Below are 26,154 nucleotides of genomic sequence, written 5' to 3'. Positions count from 1 at the left end.
AAACACAGATCAAGAATGTGGATGAATCAGTGATAAATACACAGAAACCTAAGCCAGCACACAGACAAACCAGAAGACAGTTTTTAGCTACAGAGAAAGCAAAATGGTGCAGGAGAGTGAAAGTAATCTTAAGAGACAACATGACTGCTATGAACAGCATTCACACTGTGATCATAATAAAATCCCCGATACTGGGCTAACCCAAGTCATGACACAGTGATAGCAGAATCGTGAATCGCAGGCTCCCTTGTGAGATGGAGGCGATGATTCATTTTTCCTAATCAGCAGCACAGAAGCTGGAGCCTTCCTCCAGCCTTTTCCTCCCTCAGCAGCCATGGCTGTTCCTGGCCCAGAGCAGCAGATCCCTACACACATCGCTTCAAAGAGGCTCCCCTCTTCCACGTGGTTTCTCATTTCTCCTTTCTTTTTCCTTCCTTTCTTTTTCTTTTTTTTGGGGGGGGGGGTGGTGGTGGTGGTGGTGGGTGGGTATTGGTAATTACTCAGGGGTTGATATTGGGTCAAAAAGCCAGTAATGTGTTAATCCAGCTGTTTTAAGCCCCATAATTTTCAAGCCCCATAATCTTTCACCTTTATGAGATGAAAGTTCTTCAACTGTAAGGATAACCTTGTGTGTATGTGTGTTAGTTGGTCAGTCATGTCCAACTCTTTGCGACCTCATGGACTGCACAGCTTATCAGGCTCCCTGAGATTCTCCAGGCAAGACTACTGGAGTGGGTTGCCATTCCTTTCTCCAGGGGATCTTCCCAACCCAGGGATCAAACCTGAGTCTCCTGCACTGCAGGTGGATTCTTTACCACCTGAGCTACCGGAGAACATTATCACCCATCTAAGAAGTCAGAATATAGTACCATGGATACCTCTCAAAATAAATTCTTGATTTTAAAAAAAAGATACAAGAACCACCTAACCACAAGTGAATCAAAATGCAGACTGATTAATCATAAAGCTATGGTAAGATGCTGATTATGACCATGAAAGCAAGTTAAAACACCAAGGTATGATGAAAACACCTGAAGATACAGAACTACAGAAAAGCAAGTACAGTAATGTTATAATAATGAAAAGCTGACAATGAAAAGAGCAAAAATGAAGGGTTACGGAAGAAATCAGGATTAAATATAAGTATGCCAATTTCCACTCATTTTTATAAAAAAAGAAACAATATACTTTCAAATTGGAATATGAAGAAATGCGATGACAAAAAATATAAATACTTCCAATAATCATTTGTCACATTAAGAACATCTTTTAGGAATTAATATTTCAGTGGAAAATAAGAAACATTTATCTAATAGTTCAGCAATTTCATCATTTCAATTTCTTTTCCTTCTGTTAAATATAAATAAAATGAGCTAATTCAAAAAACAATATGGAGAAATAAGAGTAATGAGAAAGAAGAGTCCTACTGGCTACTGTATTATAATAAAAAGATATAACATCTAAAATAGTGTGGTACCAGCACATAAATAACAGAAAGGCTAAAAAAAAAGAAAACAGTAAAGTAAAAATCTGCATATATATGAGAATTCAGTACATAACGAAGAAGACTTGATTAACACCGAAAAGAATAATTATTCAGTAATGGCTGTGATAAACAGGTAGACATTTTGGAAAGAAAAAAAATCCCTGGTGAAATGAAAATTTCACCAAGGAAGATGACATAAGTACTAAAAGAAAACAAGGAAGAAAAATTGAGTAGAAAAGTCTAAGTATGTGATAACATCAGAAATAAGAGATTTAACAATTCAACTGCAAACTTTTAAAACAAAAATTTTCTCCCTAGAAAGAAAAACTACATCAAACTAAAAAAGACAGGTAAAAGGTGAGAGAAAAGTAGCTAGGAATCACATCTGTATATTTTATATCTGCATTCATTTGCTTATCTTGCCAGGAAACAAACAGTTTCCTGGACTGGAGAAGGAGGCAACTGTTAACTCACAGAGCATCTTCACACCATTTCTCACACCCTGGTTCCCCACGGTCTGATGTCCCTGTGCAGGCAGAGGGGGGTGCACCTATCACTAGAGAGCAACCCCACAACGATTCATCTAAACAGACATAAGCGATGCTGCCATGGAGAGAGAGCAAACTTGACTCTGGAAAGTAAATAAATCTTTCCAGAGAGAGAAGGGGAAAGGCCTGGAATGTCAACAAATGGCTCTGGGGAAAGATAAGACTTTCTCTCTAGCAAGCTCCATCTTTCGAGTTGTTATCATTTAATCAGGTGCCAGAGGTCTTTGCTTAGAAAGCCCTCACTCTGTAAAAATGTGAAAATATTCATGGAGCATTGCTTCCTGATGATATCACAAATGGCTAATTTCCTGAAAAAACATAAAACATCTACAACTCAATCAGATCAGATCAGTCGCTCAGTCGTGTCCGACTCTCTGCGATCCCATGAATCGCAGCACGCCAGGCCTCCCTGTCCATCACCAACTCCCGGAGTTCACTCAGACTCACGTCCATCGAGTCAGTGATGCCATCCAGCCATCTCATCCTCTGTCGTCCCCTTCTCCTCCTGCCCCCAATCCCTCCCAGCATCAGAGTCTTTTCCAATGAGTCAGCTCTTCGCATCAGGTGGCCAAAGTACTGGAGTTTCAGCTTTAGCATCATTCCTTCCAAAGAAATCCCAGGGCTGATCTCCTTCAGAATGGACTGGTTGGATCTCCTTGCAGTCCAAGGGACTCTCAAGAGTCTTCTCCAACACGACAGTTCAAAAGCATCAATTCTTCAGCACTCAGCCTTCTTCTCAGTCCAACTCTCACATCCATACATGACCACAGGAAAAATCATAGCCTTGACTAGACAGACCTTTGTTGGCAAAGTAATGTCTCTGCTTTTGAATATGCTATCTAGGTTGGTCATAACTTTCCTTCCAAGGAGTAAGCGTCTTTTAATTTCATGGCTGCAGTCACCATCTGTAGTGATTTTGGAGCCCAGAAAAATAAAGTCTGACACCGTTTCCACTGTTTCCCCATCTAGAAAACCCAAAGGGCAAAAGAAATGTACATGACTCTATGAAAAAAAATTCATCCTCACTCAGAAGAAAAACAAAATGAAAATATGGCACCATTTTTCACTATCATACACAGGGTCAAAGGCAAAGATCCTTTTAGCCATGCAAGTTCTCCTATAAAAGGCACCTTGATACTATTTCACTAAATTATACAAGAACCTATCATTTTCCAGGCAATTCTACTTTCACATGTGCAAAATCATAATATAAAAGGTATTTAATTGCACTATTTATGATAGCAAAATACTGGAAAAATTAAAAATAGGAAACTGGTGAAATGCATACTCATACAAATGAATATTCAAAATCATAATGAAGAAGATAACACTTTAAGTATGAAACACTGCTACTGCTGCTGCTGCTGCTGCTGCTGCTGCTAAGTCGCTTCAGTCGTGTCCGACTCTGTGCGACCCCATAGACAGCAGCCCAACAGGCCCCAACGTCCCTGGGATTCTCCAGGCAAGAACACTGGAGTGGGTTGCCATTTCCTCCTCCAATGCATGAAAGTGAAAAGTGAAAGTGAAGTCGCCCAGTCGTGTCCGACTCTTAGCGACCCCATGGACTGCAGCCTACCAGGCTCCTCCATCCATGGGATATTCTAGGCAAGAGTACTGGAGTGGGGTGCCACTGCCTTCTCTGAAGTATGAAACACTACAAAAGACAATTTTTAAGTAAAACAAAGGTTGCCTCTACAAGAAAAATACACAATTGTGATAACAAATGGGGTATGGGAAGTTATTTTTCCAATGTTTACTCTTATGGATATATTAGGTTTTTTTTTAACCAATGATTACTACTTCTTAGTATTTCAATTCAATAAAGTAAGAAAATTATTCAAGCAAAACTACATATTTCATTAAAATAAGATTTTAATAAAGTTGTATTTTTGGTATTTATCCATTTCTCTATCCATCTTTCAGATGCAGAGAAGGAAACATATAGGCATCGGTGGGTACATATGCACACTTCTACTAGGACAAGAGGTGGGGACCATTCCAATCAAAGGGAGTAAAACCTGATAAAGGCACACAGAGGTCAGACAGAACCCAGGAAAAAGAAAGGAGAGGTTAAGGCTACAGAGCAAAGGGACTTGTAATATAAAAGCATCTGAATTATATCTTTAGGAAAAAGAAAATAACCTCAGATATACAGATGATACCACTCTAATGGCAGAAACTGAAGAGGAACTAAGAGTCTCTTGAAGAAGGTGAGAGAGGAAAGTGAAAAAGCTGGCTTAAAGCTCAACATTCAAAAAACTGAGATCATGGGATCTGGTTCTATGACTTCTTGGCAAACAGATGGGGAAACAATGGAAACTGTGACAGATTTTATTTTCTTGGGGTCCAAAACCACTGAGAATGGTGACTGCAGCCATGAAATTAAGACACTTGCTCCTTGGAAGAAAAGCTATGACCAACCTAGACAGCATATTAAAAAGCAGAGACATTACTTTGCCAACAAAGGTCCATCTAGTCAAAGCTATGGTTTTTCCTGTGGTGATGTATGGATGTGAGAGTTGGACCATAAACAAGGTTGAGTATCAAAGAACTGATGCTCTCTAACTGTGGTCCTGGAGAAGACTCTTCAGAGTCCCTTGGACAGCAAGGAGATCCAACCAGTCAATCCTAAAGGAAATCAGTCCTGAATATTCATTGGAAGGACCGATGCTGAAGGCTGAAGCTCCAATACTTTGGCCAATCTGAAAAGAGCCTGATTCTGGGAAAGACTGAAGGCAAGAGGAGAAGCGACAACAGAAGATGACCTGGTTGGATGGCATCATTGACTCAATGGACATGAGTTTGGACAAACTTGGGGAGATGGTGAAGGTCAGGGAACCCTGGCCTGCTGTAGTTCACGAGATTACAGAGAGACAGGACTTAACAACACTGAACACCACCAACATAAAAGCATGTGAATTTTATCTTTAAGAAAAAGAAAACAGTGACTTTAAAAACAAACATATGAGGATGGCATAGATAAACCTGATACATAAATTCTCACCAAAGAGAGATAAAAACCAGTATTTATGCACCAAACCCAGTGACTTTCTCAGTGTTTCTCTTTAAGAAGAAATGGTATTTATTTCAAATGTCACTCTTAAGGAAATCTAGCAAAGTGAAGATGCTACTCACACTGTGTTACCAGGAAAAAAGTGTACAAGTTCTAATGCTGGAAAAAAGTGACAACTCAATCAGGAAATTTCAAGGAAAAAGAAGAAAAGAAAATTATAGCTCTCCAGCCTCAAACTGAAACACTAATTAGAGATAACATATATCTTAGAAGATAAAGAATTTGGTGAATGTGCCTTAAGTATTATAATTTAAGGTTAGTAAAGAAATTTGAAACAGAAAATCTACCATTAAAAGGACATCTGAATTGTTTAAACACTATCAGAAAGACATCTTTGAAATATCTAAGCATGGCTTTCGGGAATACTATAAAACACAAGATTCTTTTTTTCATGCTCCCATTCAGTCACAGCCTCCACCACCAAATATCCCTCCACCACACAGATGTTTCTTAAAAAAAATAAATAAATAATAATTTGTTTGGTAACTGACAAGACTACTATCCCTGGAAGCAAATGAAAGAGAGAAATGAGATATTATTAAACATTAAACAGGAGACACAAATTAATAATTATGCTATTATATAGCACAGATTTAGGCACTATCAGATTTTTTCCTGAAATTCATTTATGCATAATCTTTTTTTGAGGGTACTGAGCATAATTTCCTGGCAAGCCACTCATGATACAAATTGTAAACACAGGTACCTAAATGATTTAGACTGACAACACAGAATTATTTGATAATAAATATCAATTTTTGGAGGTCTTATACCAAAATTGACCACGGGACAAACTTGAAAAAACTTATGCGCTGAGATACATGAGCCAGAAACAAATAAAAAGTAAAGGATTCTTAAAAAAAAAATTGAACATAATAACAAAGTGCCCTAAAGAAAAATAAAAAACACTGATTATTAATTCTGCAAAATCTGCTAAGTATCCCAACTAAAGTCTAGTATTTATTAAGTCTTGAATACAATAAACATACATTGTAGTCACTTCAAATTGCCTTCAGGATCATATTACAAAGCTATTATTCTCATCATGATATAATCAAGTCTCCATTTTAATAAAAAACATGATTTCCCAGCTAATCATATAATTAGACATACTTCATTATAAAGATATATATTTAATCAAAATCAAATTAATCTCTACAAGTCTGTCAATTCTGAAGATATCCACAACAACAGGATAGAGGCTAAAAAAGTGACTTAAACAGAAGTACTGTAAGTTTTTAGCAAAAACTACTAAGGTTAATATTGTACAAATTATAAATATGAATTACCCTTGGTCTCAAAATGCATCTAGATACACAAATTCTGCCACAGTATATGAAAATCTGTCCCATGGTATAATCTCATAAGTGTAATACTGAGAAAAGAAGCCATATACAAAAAATTCATATTTAATACAATCCCATGGACTGAAAGTTTAAAAAAGAAACAGGCAAAATTATTTCTATTGTCAAGGCATGCATAAAGGAAAGGAAGAACTATCCAGAAATATAAGGAAATGTTGTTTAGAATTCAGTCAGAATAATAAACAGGAAGATGGAGGCAGGATCTCTAAGAATGGGAAGAAGTTGAGGGGCAGGGGTAAGAAGTACTGGCATTTTGGTACTTCTAGATCCAACTGAGCTCCCATAAACTTTTGCTTTTAATAATTTTTTTCAACTACACATTTGTATTCTACATACTTTTCTGAATTTGTCAGTTTACAATTTAAATCAAAGAAAAGAGAGAAGAAGAAAGGAAATAAAGCCATCAGTGAGTTAACAGTATACCAGTGGCTTCCTGAAACCTTGCTTGGAATTGACCAAGTACGTCCCTGAAGTTAACAGTTCCAGGCGACCACTTAATTTCTCAATCTCACAACTGTGGCAGAGGTGTCCATTCCGCTAGAAGCCAGGTTGGATGGTTCAGTTCTGAGATTCATTCCCGAAAGCTCACTCTCAATACCTTTCCTTTCCCCGTCTCTTCCAAAGATTTGTAGGCACTTAATCCCTTTCTATGAGTCATATCTTGATTAGTTTCCCTTTTCAGCATATGAACCCTAACTAATGCACTTCATTAAGAAACATTCAAGAAAAAAAAAAAAAGAACTGGAATTTCCAATATAAAGTATTAGCAGTAACGAGGCAGAGGGGCTAGTCACTGACCATCAAATTAACATGATACTCATCTGTCATTTCCAACAGGTCTCTTAGCACCAACATAAAAACCAAATCTTTATTTCCCACTTTAAGGAATTGGTTTTTCACTTTTATAAAACCAAAAGGGGTGGTGAGAAAGGGAAAAGTTTAGGGGCATGGAGAGGAATGAAGAACAGAGGTTTTATTACCTGGAGTCTCGTGTTCATTTCCAAGAAATAAAAATTCTTCTTTGAGTCCACAAGGAATTCTACGGTTCCAGCAGAAGAATAACTCACTGCTTTGGCAAGGGCTACGGCTTGTTCTCCCATTGCTCTTCGCGTCTCAGAATCTAGAAAAATGCTGCAAATATACACAGAGTGACCACCTACATTTTGAACAAAAATTAAGTAATCTTTTGTGTGCATTAATTTTCTTTAAGTTTACTCAGATATGATCATCTATGTTGACTTAAGATTTCAAGGTATATGCTTTATATATGCTTAGAATATATGCTTACTGTTAATTAAGCATAACAGTTTGAAATAAACCAACTTCAAATTTTTATATAAAACTAACATCTGAACCAGTCAATCCTAAAAGAAATCAGTCCTGAATATTCACTGGAAGGACTGATGCTGAAGCTGAAACTCCAATACTTTGGCCACCTAATGCAAAGAACTGACTCACTGGAAAAGACCCTGATGCTGGGCAAGATTGAAGGCAGGAGGAGAAGGGTACAAAAGAGGATGAGTTGATTCCATGGCATCACCGGCTCAGTGGACATGAGTTTGAGCAAACTCCAGGAGTTGGTGATGGACAGGGAAGCCTGGCGTGCTGCAGTCCATGGGGTCGCAAAGAGTCGGACATGACTGAGAGACTGAACTGAACATCTGAACTTTCTACATTATACTGCAACTTTAATCAATCTATAAAATATACAGCTGCTTTAGCAAAACTAGTTGTTTACAACTAGTAAAATTTTACACATATATTCAGAATTTCTCCAAGTAAGATTGGAAGATGTGCTTTATGGAGAAAAGGTATGTTAGGTGAGATTGCTTCAAGCAAGTATTACAGTGCTGCTCACCAAGATAGTGAGTACAACATTAATGAATCAACAATATGCATAAAATAAGGTGTCTTTCAACAGAAACACATACAAAACAAGATTATGCATTAATCGGTTGATGAAAATGTTCTGACTCAAGGGTCACAGAAACTTAACTCTATTTCCTGTGAGAGTAACACTTCAGTATTGTGACTTTATAAAACATAACTACCACAAATAATAAGAATCAACAGTACATCTAACAAATCCTCACAACTGTTGCTTCACAATAAAGAAGCACCTTCCAACAGACAAATACAGGGTTTCAATGAACCCTGAAAAGAATATTATCAGATCATTTCCACTTTTTCATATATTTTGTTTCTATGAAAGAAAGGCTCTGAGAAACAAAACATTGACTATTTTTCTATCTGTGGATTAAAATTAGTCTCAAATGTATAAGATTTAGATGACATCTTATAAACATTTTATTATGGAAGAGCATAATGAACTTGGGCTTCCCTGGTGGCTCAGCTGGTAAAGAATTCACAAGCAATGCAGGAGACCTGGGTTCCATCCCTGGGCTGGGAAGAGTCCCTGGAGGAGGACATGGCAACCCACTCCAGTGTTCTTGTCTGCAGAATCCCCATGGACAGAGGAGTCTGGCAGCTATGGTCCATGGGGTCACAAAGAGTCGGGAGATGACTGAGCGACTAAGCACATAATGAACTTGCATGTATCTGTTTGCCATATGTAACAATTATTACTTTACAACCACTTCTGTCCTGTCTAATGGCATGCCTACTTTTCTACCAGCCCACCCCTTTTTTTTTTTTAAAGAAAATACCAAATTAGGTATCACTTCTTCCATCAAAACTTCCATATCTATTTCTATAAGTATTTTCCTAACAATCACACTTTAAACATTAACAAGAACTCCTTAATAGCTTTAACATCTATATTAGTATTCGGATTTCCTAGATTATCTCATTAATTTTTTTTATAGCTGATCTCTTTGAATCAGGATCCAAATAAGTTCTAGCCACTGCATTTTACATCTTTGTGATTCTTTTAATTGGTAATGTCCTCTTCGCTTTCTTTAAGCCAAAAATCTGATCATTTTCCTGTCTCGTTCAGGCATAGATGACATTTCAACAATAACTGGATGACAGAATTAATGCAACCAAAAAAAAAAAAAAAAAAGGGAAGTGCAACTAAAGATTATCATCATAACATCTGGATAATCGCAAGCACAGCTGAGTAAAACTACTCTCACCTGTCATGGTGAGAATGGTCCTGCTCATTCCCTTGTCATAAACTCTCCTAGTGATCCTTAGAGCTGCAGACAAGCTCATCACTGTGCTCAAAGCCCAGAGGTAGAGACTTCCCTGGTGATCCAGTGATAAAGAATCTGCCTTGAAATGCAGAGGACATGAGTCTGATCCCTGGTCAGGGAACCAAGATCCCACATGCTGTGGGACAACTAATAGATCCTACTATTACTGTTAAAGTAATTTCAGCTCTATTAAATAGTTTTTATTACAATGGGAAAGAATCATAAGAAATATAGAAAATCAGACTACTCTGTAGTTTCCTCAGGAGAAGCGCTTACCTTGGTGCTTCCTCCACCACTTTCTGATTTCTTCTCTGAATTGAGCACTCTCTTTCATTGAGCCACAAGGCATTCCCATGTTTATCACCTAAAACCTGAAACAGCAATAATACCACTTGAAAAATTATACAGCCATATCCACAGCACACATGCCCAGTTAACATTTCTCCATGTAACACCCCCTGGTTTTTAATACTCCGACCTCCTAAAACACAAGACACCACTCAAATACAGTTTCCTTGTGGTTGACATCAGTGAAAGAAAATTTTATTATCTACCACTCCAAAACTCAATGGAACATTTTTATTAAAAAGACTTGAGGAAAAAAATTTTCATGTTACATTTCCGATATACTGGGTAAAATATCAGAATCAATTGTACAAATTTGTGAAGGATACTGAACATCAGTAAAGGGAATACATCTTAGATTTCAATAGCACTTGGGAGAGCCACGGTGCTATGATAAACATTTACTTGTTAATACCGCAATGTCTGTTGATCGGAAAATGCTATTTCATTTACAACCGATATGCAGTCTGTTCTATTATACAGTGATATTTTTACTGTGTTTTATTTTTGTTATAAGAAACTAGTAGAAAGTTTGGGGTTAGTATATACCATTATGGTTTTTCCCATTTGGGATAGTGAGAAATAAACTGGAGCTTTTCATTTTAATATTTATTTATATATTTACTATTTGTGCTGGGTCTTAGTTGCAGCATGTGGGATCTAGATCCCTGGGCAGGGATCGAACCCAGGCCCCCTGCATTGGGAGCCTGGAGTCTTGGCCACTGGACCACCAGGGAAGTCCCTAGAGTTTTTAATTGTAATAAAAATATTAAAATATTGAATGAGACACGCTTTTACTTTAAAAAAAACAAATACCATTTATCTGAAATTCAAATTTAACATGTATTTCCTTACCTAAACCTGGCAACCCTAAAACATGCTTTTTGTTCATGTTTTCCCATGAAAAAAAAAAAAAACCCAGTCCTAAGTGTTCATTGGAGCATGAAACTCCAATACTCTGGCCACCTCATGCAAAGAGTTGACTCATTGGAAAAGACCCTGATGCTGGGAGGGATTGGAGGCAGGAGGAGAATGGGATGACACAGGATGAGATGGCTGGATGGCATCCCTGACTTGATGGACATGCGTTTGGGTGGACTCTGGGAGTTGGTGATGGGACAGGGAGGCCTGGCGTGCTGCGATTCATGGGGTCGCAAAGAGTCGGACACGACTGAGTGACTGAACTGAACTGAATCAATTTTCATGATTAAGGAGTAGGTGTATATTACTGAATGCATATATTTAAGCTAATGGAGATAAAAGCTATTCTAGAAGCAAAAAGAGTAGGCCCTAATTTAAATTCTAAACAGCTATGTAATCTTTCTGGGCAAGTCACTCTGTTTCTTCATGCATCATTAATAGTAGATATCATCTTAATATTTTATATGGCTCCTGGAAACACTGAAAAGATCGTGATTTAACAATATTATTAAACAATAAAATGAACAGTTAATACATGATTGCATGATTAATTTTTAGGAATTTAAACCTATCCAAACCTCAAGAATGCTTCCAAAGGGAAACATTACAGCAATGAAATCCAATAAGTTGGAATTTTATTTCTAAGACTCAAAAGTGACCATAGAACTACATCCAGAATTATTTTTAAATGTTAAATTTATTCTACCTTTTCTTAGTCTAATTGATGTAGCGGTGAAAGTAGACTTAGCCTCCAAGAAATAAAGTGACAACAATCAAGGATTCTCAGAAACATTTTCAACTGTAAAATATTAGATTCAAATATACATAAATGATCTACTTTTTTTTTTCATTTTGGTCACAGAGTCAAGTTTGTTTTTCTCTAAAGTCTGCGCATAGTTTTTCTTCTGGCCACACCATGTGGCTTTTAGGATCTTAGTTCCCTGCCCAGGAACTGAACCTGGGCCACAGCAGTGAAAGCCCGGGGTCCTAACCACTGGACCACCAGGGAATTCCACTAAACAAATTGAGAGACGAAGTAACCGGACAACATTATTAAAAAAAAAAAAAAGTGCTTGTAAAGGAAGTTAATGCTCAATGCATCATGAGGTTTTTAAACTATCCATATTACCCTTTACAGACACGTGTGATAATGATTATGATTATAAAATGATCTCCCAGGTATCTAGTTTATTAGGAAAAGCTTCCTTGTTAATAGACCACTTCACATAATGCAAGTCTTTCAGCATCCACGGATCCAGCCCATAAAATGCCAGCAGCGCCCTGGTTTCAACAGAGCAGTGTCATTCCCACTGCACGACAAAGAACAAAGTATGTGATAGCTCCCTTCGAAAATAACACTACATATATATATATTCATCGACTATGGCAGGATATTCAAAAAACAGTAACAGTGTCAGCTTCCAGGGATGGAAACCAGGGTTGCTTGGAGACAAGAATGGAAGAAGGCTTGCTTTCTGTTGAATACCCTTTATCATGTGCACATACTAATAGTAATTAATTAAAATGAAGAAGGTAAATAAAAAAAAAAAAGAAAGCAACTCCCAAGTGCAGATCAGATCTGGGAAACACCTGTGCTGCCTATTTAAGTTACTGTAACTTTAACCTATGTTAAAAAAATATCAACATAAATATATGCCATGGTTAATTAAAATAAGCTAAAAGTTGACGTAGAAATATAATTATTTAACACAATACAACAAACATTTATTGAGTATCAGTAAAAAAAAAGTGATACTTTTTAGTGTGGAAAAAGTGAGATGGCTAAAGGTAATATGGCTTAAGCGGTCTTCTGATAGCACAAATAAGTGCTGGGTGGGGAATACAGAGAAGGGGAAAATCTATTTTGCCTCTAGGATCTTACAGGAAGGACAGCTCAAATACTAATATCTCCCCTAAATTAGTCTACTCAAATCCACATTTTGGTATCTGATGGGCATCTCAGCCTTCATCTGTTAATCTTCATACCCTGATTTCCTCCCCCAAATATGTACCTCTCACAGTCTTTCCCATCTCAGTAAAAGACAGTCCCATTCTTATCATTTCTTGGGCCAAAAGCCTGAAACTATCTCTGATGCCTAATTTTTCTTATATAGCACATCAATCTTTTGGAAATTCTAGTCTGCATTCACAAAACACCCTGAATTCGATCACCTCTCATCACCTCCACTACACGCTGGCCGAAAGGACTACCCTCTCAAACTATAATCAGTATAAAAACCTTAAGGACTCATAACAAAACAGATACAGAACCCTCAACATTCAATAATTTTTAAAAAGTCAAATTTGAAAGTGGGAGAGGGGAGGGCCAAGGATGAGACTTGAGCGGTCACTTCAGAAAATATGATATCCAGTTTTGGTTAATCAACTTAAAAAAAAAAAACAAAAACACATGTTCAATATCAATATTCATTAGGGAGATGCAAATTAAAACAGAGATACTATTACATGTCCACCAAATGGCTAGACATTAAAAAACTGAGAAATCAAATGTTGGTAAAGATGCCTGAACTGGGAACTTTCTATGAACAGTTCTATGAAGACCTACAAGACCTTCTAGAACTAACACCCAAATAAAGATGTCCTTTTCATTATAAGGGACTGGAATGCAAAAGTAGGAAGTCAAGAAATACCTGGGGTAACAGGAAAATTTGGTCTTGGAGCACACAATGAAGCAGGGCAAAGGCTAATAGAGTTTTGCCAAGAGAACACACTGGTCATAGCAAACACCCTCTTCAAACAACACAAGAGAAGACTCCACACAGCGATATCACCAGATGGTCAACACTGAAATCAGACTGATTATATTCTTTGCAGCCAGAGATGGAGAAGCTCTATACAGTCAGCAAAATATATACAAAATACATACACGGGAGCTGACTGTGGCTCAGATCATGAACTCCTTATTGCCAAATTCAGACTGAAATTGAAGAAAGTAGGGAAAACCACTAGGCCATTCAGGTATGACCTAAATCAAATCCCTTACAATTATACAGTGGAAGTGAGAAATAGATTCAAGGGATAAGATGTGACAGACAGAGTGCCTGATGAACTATGGACAGAGGTTCGTGACACTGTACAGCAGACAGAGATCAAGACCATCCCCAAGAAAAAGAAATGCAAAAAAGCAAAATGGCTGTCTGAGGAAGCCTTACAAATAGCTGTGAAAAGAAGAGAAGCGAAAAGCAAAGGAGAAAAGGAAAGATATACCCATTTGAATTCAGAGTTCCAAAGAATAGCAAGGAGAGGTAAGAAAGCTTTCCTCGGTGATCAGTGCAAAGGAACAGAGGAAGACAATATAATGGGAAAGACTAGAGATCTCTTCAAGAAAATTAGAGACACCAAGGGAACATTTCATGCAAAGATGGGCTCAATAAAAAACAGACCATTCACAATCACCCAAAAATTTAAGACAGGATGTATTCTAATAGGACTAAGTAATATTATTTTAAAGTCATAATGATTTGAAAGTATCTTAAAATGTACCAACCTGGATTTCTATATGACGGGGGTTATCAATAAATTTTTCTATTAGTAGCCTATCATCACCAAAACTAGAAGCAGCTTCTTGAGATGAAAACCGAAAACCATCCCTATGAAGAAAAAGAGAAGAGGCACATGAACACAAAACAAGCACAGCCCCTGACATAAGGAAAACTAGATAAAGGCTTACCGTTGCATACCTCTGAGCAGAGCAGAGAAAAATACACTGAACATACAAATAACTCAATTAACTCGGACTGAACAACAAGTCTTCCACTTACTAGTACTGTGACTCTGGGTAAATGCTTTAATTTCCCTGATCTTAGATTTTTATAAAAAGACGAATACCAAATACTTATTTCACCAACTGCTTTTAAAAAAGAGACATTTTAATAAGCCATCAAAGCATGTAAAATTTCATTTCTTTGACCTTAATATACCTTAATTCCACTAATAAAAATATATAAAAACGCGTATCCATTTGACTCAAAAGTGAGACAATGCACACAAAAATGTAAAGAACATAGGCAACTGCACAGCTGGGGCAAAACCACAGCAAATAAACTCAGTAAGAACAGGAGAGGGAAGTCCTCAAGAACATTTCCAAATATTTTAAGCACCCAACTTTGAATGGTCCCCCACACGTCCATACAGATCATTGTAATTTTTATCTTCTTTAAAATTGCTCAAAAATAGTTAACAAAAGAGAACAGCTTGATTTTTTAAATAAAAACATGAATTTAAATATTGTTATACATTTATTTCCAAACTACAATAACTTAAACATTATTAATTATTAAAATATGCTTACTAAAGTCACACACTTTGACATGAGTTCATTCAGTCTATTAAAAACTCAGACTTGCTTACTTAAAACTAATTGAGGATCTTATGTTCCATTCATCGATATATATAGAATATAAACTTTAATTCCTTTTACATGTAATTAATAGTTTTTTACACTTCAAATACCTGTATTTAATGTTCAACATTAAAATTCTTTTAATCCTTTCATTTGCAAACACTTCATCTGGCAATATTAGAAATAACTATCTCATTTGTTTGTGTGCTTGAAAAATATAACATTGCGAATAAACACTGACTAGAAGATGAATTTCAAAACATACTGCAAATATTTCTATCTCTCAGTGGTCTCAGAGAAAAAGTGTCATGTTTTCTTAGGCCTCCATTACTTTCACGATTTAAGGGAATGGAGTTTAGATCTCAGGAGACTGAAAACCTCAAAGAAACTAAAGCACGATGAATCATTGCTTTCAGTATCATATAACCCACTTCTTATTAGGTGGGATACAATGATTCACAAAGGAAAAACATAATACTTTACAGTTTGTCTCTGCTCTAATGATTTTAGAGTTTTTATTTTGCTTTGAAATCACAAATACCAAAAGTGAAAAATCAAAGTCTCCCAAATAAAGTATCAAGTTTGAGAGCATTTACCAACATGTTTTAGAATTCATGGAAAACTGCATGTAGATCATTTGTACCACTCAGTCATACAATCATTCCATAAATACTAACAGTGAAACTGAGGCTGGTGCATATATTATATATGTGATAGAAAAATAAAACAGAAACTGCCCTCACAACACCTGAAATCATATAGGGGTACTCCAAAATGTAGAGAGGATTAATTTTCCATTCATGCCACAACATTTCATTTAAATTGGCGTAAAGAAAAGGAAGCCAGAGATTGTGAAAATATATGAATTTATTTTCAATAACCTCCATGACTTTCACCCGAATTTAATATGTTGTGGTTGTTCAGTCGCCAAGTTGTGTCCAATTCTTTGCTACCCCATGGACTGCAGCATGCCATAACCAACTTTAAAAGTTTAAAAGTAAACTTTTAAAAAAATCTTTCAGATGTTCTAAAACTTCTAAGTACAGATGACACTTCCCTGAAGATGTTACAAAAGGGACATACTTCTTAGGATAATAAGCAGCTACTAAATTTTCTGAGGAATGTTAAAATTTTTGTGGAATATGTGAAAAATTTCTTCCTCAAGTTAGGAGAAAGGAAGGAATAAATGCAATTCAGCATTATGTCAACAGCTGGTGACTCCGAAAGACAATATATGGGTGTTTTCTGGACTGTTTCCTCAATTTTTTCAAAGTTTCTATTTTTCCAAATTAACAGAGGTTACAGAACAAATTTTTAAAATGAGGATCCTATATCATTATATCAAATAATGTCATACTTTTGTTAATCTCAGTACAGTTTTAGAGATGGCTTATTTATCAAGTTGAAGGGAATAATTTTAGGTAGAAAAGTATTTATGTACATACTTTTACTAGTTATATGAAAATATTTTGAAACAATACGCCATTTACTAGCCAGGAAAGGGTTAACTTATTTACCAAAGAGGCCCAATATAAGAATAGATATGGCGATTTCTGAAGACACTGAATTCTAAATTAAAATCCACTGGTTAAATACCAAATCCACTGGTGAAAATCCACTGGTGAAAATCACTGACTGTCAGGAAACTGATGAGTAATCTCACTATAAAAGAATATGTTACTAAGAGTAGCCTTGGAGAAATGACTGATAAAAAAACCTGACATCCTAAGAAGCATAATGAAAACTGCATGCAGGAGCTCCCTAGTGGTCCAGTGGCCAAGACTCCACACTCCCAATGTCGGGGGGGGGCCGGGTTCCATGTCTGGTCAGGAAACTAGATCCCACATGCCACAACTAAAGATTTTATATGGCACAGCTAAGACCTGGTACACCCAAAAAATAAATAATTTTTTAAAAAAAGACTAAATGCTAAGACTTTTAGTGAAATTGCTCTATAATTGCTATACAAAAGGGGAAAACACGGAGGAAAAAAGAGTTCACAAAATACACATCTCTTATAAAACCATTAAGTTGTGTTTAATATATATTTTTTTTTTTTTACTACAGAGACTATAGCAGATTGTGTTTTCCAAACATGGCCACAGTGGCATCTCCCACTCAACGTGCTCTTCTAAGAAACTTGCTACTCCTGCATGAGGAAGTGAAGTCTAACGTTCCTCCCCTTGAATTCAGGGGGAATTTGTGCTCACTGATAATCAAACAGTATGGTAGAAGGGATGCTGTGTATAAATTTTGAGACTGGATCATAAAAAGTGATACGGCTTTCTCTTGGATTTGAAACAAATGCTCTTGGACCTTTGGGTCACTAAATAAGAAATCAAAGCCACCATACTGTGAGGAAGCCCAAGCAACCCGTGGAGACGTCCACTAAATCACTGGGGTTACAAACAAAGCACAAGAGATAGCTTCAAAACCTGAACTTCAAAAGATAAAAGTCAAATAAGACAAATTATGTGGTAAAAATGGGACTACGCATGCCTCTTATCCTTAAGCCTGCTTCCGCCCACACACAGCAGCCAGCCAGCCCAATTGCCAACGTTTCAGAGAGGTAACCAATGCTCTGTAAGTCTCCACCATCAAAAGGAACACGGGGAGAAGAATTCCAGAGAGAAGCTAAGAAGCAGACCTTTCTTCAATTAAGCATTCTTCAACTGTGAAGACAAATGCCTTCATTCTGACCTTAACCTCTCAGCACTTCCCAAGAAATTTTCAAGTAAAGCAGTGTTGCAGCATAGCCATTTAATTCATATATATGAACTCCCCAGTAGTTCAGTTGGTAAAGAATATGCCTGCAATGCAGGAGACCTAGGTTCAATCCCTGAGTCAGGAAGATCCCTGGAGAAGGAAATGACTACCCACTCCAGTATTCTTGCCTGGGAAATCCCAAGGACTAAGGAGTCTAGCAGGCTACAGTCCACGGGGTTGCAAGAGTTAGACACGGCTTAGCGACTAAACCACCAAGGCCAAAGAGACAGTAAGAGCCAAACATATATATATATATATCTCTCTCTCTCTTAAACAGGGCCCGTAAGTCATCCTCAAGTACTTAAACTCTATATCCAATCATTCAGCAAATTCTGTTGCCTCTCCTTTCAGGATTAAATTCTTTCTTACCACTTCCACCATTACACTGGGGAAAGCCACCATCATCATTTTTCTTGCTTGAGTTATTTCAACAGCCCCCTGTCTGGTTTCCCTGATTCTGGGGTTCATGATTCTGTCCCCATTAAGTCTATTACCAAGATAGCTGCCAGAGTCATCCTTTTTAAAACTTAAGTCACAAAATCTTGACAACTGGTTCATCTGGATGATACACAGTACAGAAGTTCATTACATTCTTCTACACTGTTGTATGCCTGAAAATTTCTACAATTTGAAACATGTAAATAAGGTGAGGAATTTGTTGTCAAGTTCCATGATTGTGACTTCTCTACTGAAAACCCTCCAACAGCCTAAGTCTCACTAAGTATGGCCTACAAGGTCCCAGATAGTCTGTTCCCCATGTCCTCCTACCCCTCCCCAGCCCCCACCACCTGGCCACCTGCTTCTCTCCAGACCTGCTCCTGCATCACCACCTCCACACGTGCTCTTCCCCAGCCTGGTCCTCATCTTCATGTACTCTAACCTCACCACTCAAATATACCTACTCAGCAAGGACAATCCTGCCAGTCCTGTTTACAACGGGAATTCCTTCCAACACTCCCCATGCCTCTTCCTTTCCTCCTTTATTTTTTTTATATTGCTTATCATCCTCCACAATAGTATATGATTGATTTTCATCTTGTTCACTGTCTCTTCCTACCAGAATAGGTTTCTAAACCTTGTTTATGTCACGGATGCCTTTGGCAGGATCACGAAGCATTTGTCAAAATATGGCTCGAAGTGATTTAAAACATAGAAAAGAGTATGCATAGGGTTTCATAAGAAATTATATTGAAATAAAGGTATCAAGATATTCTTTAAAAACAAATTTGGGATATCCTGTAAGTGGCTCTTTATTGTTAATAAGCTCCAACAACAAGTCTAATTGTTACTTGTTGCTAATTGTTACACTGTTACTGAGAGGAACCTGCAATAACTGTGATGTGAAAATACAAGGGATTTCCCGAAGGCTGCAAAGCTCCACAGATACTACTACTGTTGTAGCTTGTTGTCTATATTGGAAGAAACACTAAATTCCAGGTATAGGCTAGTAAAAGAAACACGTACTTTTTTCCCCCTTATCCAGGTGCATGAACATCCCTGAACTCTATGCGTCTGTAAATTCAAAGGTTAAGAACTCCGGATCCAGTCATACACTGGCTATGGAGGAATAGAGGGTTCCCTCTATTGCATATTTCTGTTCATGGCTCTCTTCCTGGAAACTTACCAAAACACTGCTTGTCATATAGGAGGCTGCCAATATCAAACACCTCAATAACCACACCAATGCACCCAATGAGCTTCTTCATGCTGGGTAAGTGTAAGATGGGAGAGGAGACTCTGATGGGACCTTGGTCACTATGTGGTAGCATAACACTGAGCATGAGGCTGGGGTTGAAAGACTCGTCTTAGGCAAATATCATCACCCCCACCTCTGAATACAACCCAAGAAACAACGGTGTTTTGAGACAATCATCTTTTAGAGTTAAAACTGTCTGTGCAAGTCTGCAATGTGGTGTCTGTCCCCTCACATTTTAGGGTAATCTATTGCCCCTGAGAGATTTTTACCTTGTGAATTAAGTTCACTTTAGAACCTAACTTCTGTGCTTGCTTCGGCAGCACATATACTAAAAATTGGAACGATACAGAGATTAGCATGGCCCTTGCGCAAGGATGACACGCAAATTCGTGAAGCGGTCCAGATTTTTTCTCGCACAGTGTCCCAGGACCCTGCGGGGCGGTGGAGGCGCACCAAAGGAAAGAAAAAAAAAGAACCTAACTTCTGAATTAGCTTTGCACTGGATGGCTTTCATACCGATTACTCCTGATCTCTCTCTTTCAGAGATTTCAGGGAATGAGAAGGAAAGGAAAAGAAAAGGAGAAAAAAGAACTAACCATTTGGAAGACCAAATTACTTCTGGGTAGAGAAAGGGCAGGAAAGGCAACATTAATGATAATAATTCAGTGATTTTTTTCATCCCTTTCCTTCAAAAAATGACATAAATCTCTCTAACTGTCAAGCTTTGAAGTATGTAATAAAATCTGAATAGAGTCCCCTAAAACTTGCGTGGACAAGGCAGTTGTTAAAAAATTTATTTTTCTACTCACCATGATGTTATCAATACATTAAGTTTATAAAATTTTGTTTTCAAAGTCTCTTTTAATTTCTGAAACTACTACTAAGAAACTGTTCAAATACATAACAGAGTACACTGCATATGAACAACATACTATACTTTCAAATTCAAAAGGAAATATATTTCACACTATAAATTATATTGAAATACAGTAACACTATAAAGATAACACTAAAGTTATCAAAGTAGTTCACGATTTTTACAGATAATCAAGGGGAAGCAAATGAGTACTGAGTAATACATAAACAGATGAAATTACTACTGCTTTCAAATATATTAGATTCAAATCTTCTATCATATTCAGAACAGCCAAACATTAGCAATTTTTACCTAGAAGACAGAATCATGACTATAATCTTTAAAAATATACTGTAAAAGATAATCCTTTATTAATGTTTGAGATAGTAAAAAAAGAAAACTTTCTATAATAGGATAAACACCTAAATGTAAATAAGAAACGTTTCTGCTGAATATTAATTTTGCCCATCTAGAGGAGTAAAAATTAGATGATTGTTTTAATTATTCCATTATGCTTTTGGTATCTGTTTACCTGTCAGTTTAATAAAACTCCAGTGACTGCTATTTTCATCAAAAGTATATTTTGGACAGAATCTCACCTGGTCTCTTCATCATCCCAAGCGATCCGCATGCCCTTCCCACCACCGCCTGCTGAGGCCTTGATCATGACAGGGTAGCCTAACAGCAGGGAAGAATGAGACAGCAGTTCAGGCTTCGATCATCTGGATGCATGAACATGACAACTGACCACATGTTCAGAAACACAGAAGACAATAACTAATTTATTTTAAAGTTCCTTTCTTTAACATCAGGAAAATAATGCCGGTTAAGGATCTTACATATGTTTCATATATATTTTTAAATGAGTGTGATCATTTTTAAAAGAAAAAGACTGTGTGTACCAATAAATGCAACATTTTCCCCAATAAGAAAACATAATTTGACAGTGGATTCCAAAAATGAAAGTAGATACAGTATTAATTAACCAAAGATATAAGAAACAACTTATACAGCATTAAGGAAACACACACACAAACACATGCTTTCCTTTTCATTCCCCCAAACTGCTGTTTGCAGGCGTAACAAATTAAATTCCTTGTTTTCAAAAGTAATGATTTACAGGTACTTGAGGTATTTTCATCTGCAAAACTATAGGGAACCCCTGCAGTTTTTATCTGCAAGAAAGACACGATGGCTCTGGGAAAAATCAAGCCATGGCTGTTCTATTATGACTGGAGCTGAAGAGGCAGGGCCTGCTGCCATCATAGAGAAGCTACCATCATATACCATTCAGTCACCAGGGGATGAAACGCTGAAACGTGGGAGTATTACAAAAATACAACATCAGGCCCAAACCAGAGGACGCTTCCAGCCAAAGTCTTGTAAGAGAAAAGAAAAAAACTGCTGTGATTAAACAGGAATGAGTATTTAGAGTAGTTATAAAGTAAAAATTTTGACAGCATGAGTCATCTGTGATGACTGACCAAGAAAAGCTGTGAAGTCTCTGTGTTTAGAGGGTTTCTGACAATACGGTGGAGACACATGTCTGAGACCACTTGTTTGTGATCGTTTGTGAAGAAAGAGGTCAGGGAGGAGCCCTTCAAGGACTCCGCCCGCCCAGTGATGCTCTGTCAGCCCTGCGCTCTAGCTGTGGGATCTCTGAAGAAAAGGGCAGACAGGGCGAAATGCCACGGACATCTGACCCCTGAGCCACAGAACATCACTCTTAACTTCGACTTAGTTAACAGTGTTTCATAATTAATTCAGCTTTAAAAGTTTGGGTACTGGTTACACTTATGTGAGATAGATTTATGTGGGACAGCACTATAAAAGCAACACAGATGCAATAAGAACAAGAAAGATGAATATGCTATTTTCACACATGGAGCCGTATAATCTAGGAAGAAAGAGGCACAGGACCCCAGATAATTCTCTCAGTAGGAATTCAGAAAGGAATCATAGGAAAGAGAAAAAGGGATTAAGACAAGCATATTATATTGGGTTGGCCAAAAAGTTCATTCAGGTTTTTCCATAACATATGATGGAGAAACCCAAATAAACTTTTTGGCCAACCCAACAGACAGGAGGCTTCCCAGATGGCGCTAGCAGTAAAGAACCTGCCTGCTAACACAGGAGACAGAAGGGACACAGGTTAGATCCCTGGGTTGGGAAGATTTCCTGGAGGAGGACCTGGCAACCCAGTTCAGTATTCTTGCCTGGGAAATCTCATGGACAGAGGAGCCTGGCGGGCTAGAGTCCATGGGGTCGCACAGAGTCAGACACGACTGAAGCGACTTAGCAGCAGCAGTAGCAGCAGCAGCAGGATGAGCAGGATATGAACACAGTAGGCAGGAAGAACAGAAACAAAACAGAGGTGGGGAAACATAGAACAGGTTTAAGGAAGGACTGAAACCATCTGAAGTACAGAGTTTATCTGCAGGATGGCAGAGGAAAAGAGAACTGGACACATAAATTAGGTGCAAATTATCCTACATACTTCTGCATTCTACAGATTCTGCTTGAGAGTAACAAGAACATTATTTGTCTCTTAGCACTGCAGCCGCACAACGAATATCACATAAAGGAACTAGACTGAAATCAGTAAAGAAGAATTAGCTTGTTTTTGAGCAATGAAGAAACAATATCTAAAAATTAGAAATCAGCAGGCCTGAGATATCTTTTTAAAATCAACTTAAGGTCTTTATTAAAGTGATATTCCCCCATAAAACATGTTATCAATTCACCATCAAAAACTATTTATCCATGTGAACAGGAAACCTCAAGAGGAATGCTATCCGCACCTCATGTCTCTACCATTTCCAGTTCCCACTGAGGATTAGGAAATTTATTCTGATTCCAGTATTAATCTCATCTTAGTCATTTACTATGGGTCCTGGACTATTTAGGGATTTGTGAGGTTCAAAATAAGATTTGGAAATTTTCCTTGGTAACAAAAAACTAGATGGCAAAACAAGACAAGTAAAATCATTTGTCAACAACAAATTATTTTATGTTCAGTGCTGTCACTTCAGTCATGTCTGACTCTTTGCAACTTCATGGACTGTAACTCCCCAGGTCCCTCTGTCCATGGGATTATCCAGGCAAGAATACTGGAGTGGGTTGCCATGCCCTCCTCCAGTGGATCTTCCCAACCCAGAGAATGAACCCACATCTCTTATGCCTCCTGCATTGACAGGTAAGTTCTTTACCACTGACCCACCAGGGAAGCTCCCCTATTTTATGTTCAGAAGAGGTGAGACACTGTTAGGCATCGGGGTAATATATAATAAGACAATTGCAACATAGCGCCCCCAAAGGAGGCGATGCAGCAATAGACCTGTGAATACACACAACCCAGAAGAGAAGACTTCTTGACAAGAATTTAAGAAGCCAAATATTAAACGACAGAGACACGGGAAGAAACTGGTAGAAGTTGGTGACATTACAGTCATGAATTCAATGTAATTTTTGAGCTATAACTGAAAATAATATAATAGTAAGGTATTCTACTCAAAGTCTTATGCCAAGTAAGTCATTAAATTTCGGACAGCACATATTTTTATGCTGTCATCATGCCATGGAGAAATGAGAACTAGCCATTTGAAAAGGAGGGGAAAAAATATTCCACATAGATGATACTAAATAGTATCAAAAAGCCCAGTCCATCATCCCCACTTTCTTATTGTGTCTGTGACTCTAATTAGGGTAAGTTATGGGGTGCCAGGAACTGGAAGAAAAAGGAAAAAAAACATATTCAGTCAAAAGTTGGCATTCCCAGAAAAATCAGAAGTGATCAAGTTTGATGGCTTGCAACCCCTCACTTTTTCCAGCCTGGGTATGAAATATCCACTAACGTTCTCTCACATTGTTTAACCCATTAGAGTACTTATTCCTCTGTTCAACTTTTGTCTAGAACACATTTCTTTAAATTTATAATCTTTAGTTGACGTATGTTTGAAACAGAACAACCTTCCTTATCATAACAAAATAAAATTCTCCAAGGTTTTTAAAACGAGATGAAATCTCCTGATATGGTAAGATTGCTTTTAAAAAACAAAAAACAAATCTGTGCTGTTGGCACGTTTTCCCTCACCTTTACCATCCTCTCAATGGACGTCTGCCTGTGGCTCTAAGTCAGGCTGACTGACTGGGCTTCCCGGGTGGCTCAGCGGTAAAGAATCCACCTGCCAACTCGAGAGACACAAGAGCTGCAGGTCTGATCATCGGAAAAATCCCCTGGAGAAGGAAATGGCAACCCACTCCGGTATTCTTGCCTGGAGAGGTCCATGGACAGGGGAGCCTGGAGGGCTACAGTCCACAGGGTCGCAAAAGAGTCAGACGTGACTTGGCGACTAAACCATCAGTAGAGAGAGAGCTGTAACCCGGACCTAACTGTCGATACAGAGAAAGAGAAAGGTCTAGCCTTGTATTAGAGGTAGAGTCAGTACAATGTGTAGGCAGGATGTGGATGAAGGCAGCCTCTACGGCTTGGTGCTTTCCCACTCAGTTGTAATCCCAAGTCTAACTGTATTTCTTCACCACCACACCATGTTGAGCTGTACAAGACACACAGTGCATAATCTACACCCCTTTAAGCAAAACCTGCCCCTATACACAGGGGCATAATCCGATACTGTAAAGGCTGGTAAAATGACATCTTCATGACATAAATATCATGAGTCATATAATGAAGAATTTTATATAGTTTTTCACCTATAGCTTCTTCAATAAAAAATTCATAGACTGTAATGACTGATAGAGAAGGAAATGTAAAAAGAAAGGAAAAGTGAAATATTTCTTGAGAAATGTCCGATTCCTAATTTGGTGGTGCTAACCAGAAATCTCCTAACAGAGCTCCCTACTAATACAGTTGGTCCCATCAAACTATAAAGAGGTTAGCAAAATTCTTTAATATATACATATGATCACTTCTCTCTCCTACCTAAAATGGTAAGGGTTTACATTGATGAGTAAGCCATACATGTAAGAACTGTGCATGCTAAGTCACTTCAGTCATGTCCAACTCTTCCTAGGATCAGGAACAAGGCAAGGATGTCCTTTCTCACCCCTCCTATTCAACATCTTGCTATACGTCCCAGCTTAGGCAATAGGACAAGAAAAAGGTAAACAAATTAAGAAGGAAGAAATGTCATTAGCAGGAAATAAGATCATCTATGAAGAAAATCTCAAAAAATCAAGAACCACAACCACCAAAAAAACCCAAATGAACAAAAAAAAACCTTCTAAGACTAATGTAATTACAATTTGAATTGCATTCCCACATACCAGCAATGGAAACACTTGAAGTTAAAAACAATACCATTTACATTAGTACCCCAAAGAATAAAACACTTAGGCATAAATCTACAAAATATGTATAGTATCTATATGCAGAAAACTACAAAGTTCTGATGAATGAAATTAAGGAAGATCTAACTAAATAAATAGAGAAAAATTCCACATTCATGAACTAAATATTGTTGAGATATCAATTCTCCTAAATTGATCTATAGATTCAAAGCAATTCCAACCAAAACCCCATTAAGCTATTTTGTATATATCAACAAACTGATTTTAACAT

At 37.5% G+C, this 26,154-nt stretch overlaps 1 protein-coding gene and 1 non-coding gene across 7 annotated transcripts in view; one reads left to right on the top strand and one right to left on the bottom strand.

The window, feature by feature from the left end:
* PCCA (propionyl-CoA carboxylase subunit alpha) overlaps positions 1-26,154 on the bottom strand; it is a 361,328-nt gene that overhangs the window by 198,862 nt on the left and 136,312 nt on the right. For all 6 annotated transcript variants that reach the window (XM_027557904.1, XM_027557902.1, XM_027557903.1 and 3 more), the window contains exons 9-12: positions 21,173-21,251; positions 14,401-14,503; positions 9,903-9,997; positions 7,452-7,602 (exon numbers count right to left, since the gene is read on the bottom strand). In XM_027557904.1, the coding sequence (XP_027413705.1) occupies positions 7,452-7,602; positions 9,903-9,997; positions 14,401-14,503; positions 21,173-21,251 (428 nt within the window). The remainder of the gene's footprint in view (positions 1-7,451; positions 7,603-9,902; positions 9,998-14,400; positions 14,504-21,172; positions 21,252-26,154) is intronic.
* LOC113902616 lies at positions 20,022-20,126 on the top strand. Its single transcript, XR_003513881.1, has one exon. It is a non-coding gene; the product is annotated as a U6 spliceosomal RNA (small nuclear RNA).

This window comes from Bos indicus x Bos taurus, chromosome 12 (genome assembly GCF_003369695.1).
Source record: "Bos indicus x Bos taurus breed Angus x Brahman F1 hybrid chromosome 12, Bos_hybrid_MaternalHap_v2.0, whole genome shotgun sequence".
Lineage (NCBI taxonomy): Eukaryota > Metazoa > Chordata > Mammalia > Artiodactyla > Bovidae > Bos > Bos indicus x Bos taurus.
This window is presented reverse-complemented; position numbering and strand designations above follow the sequence as displayed.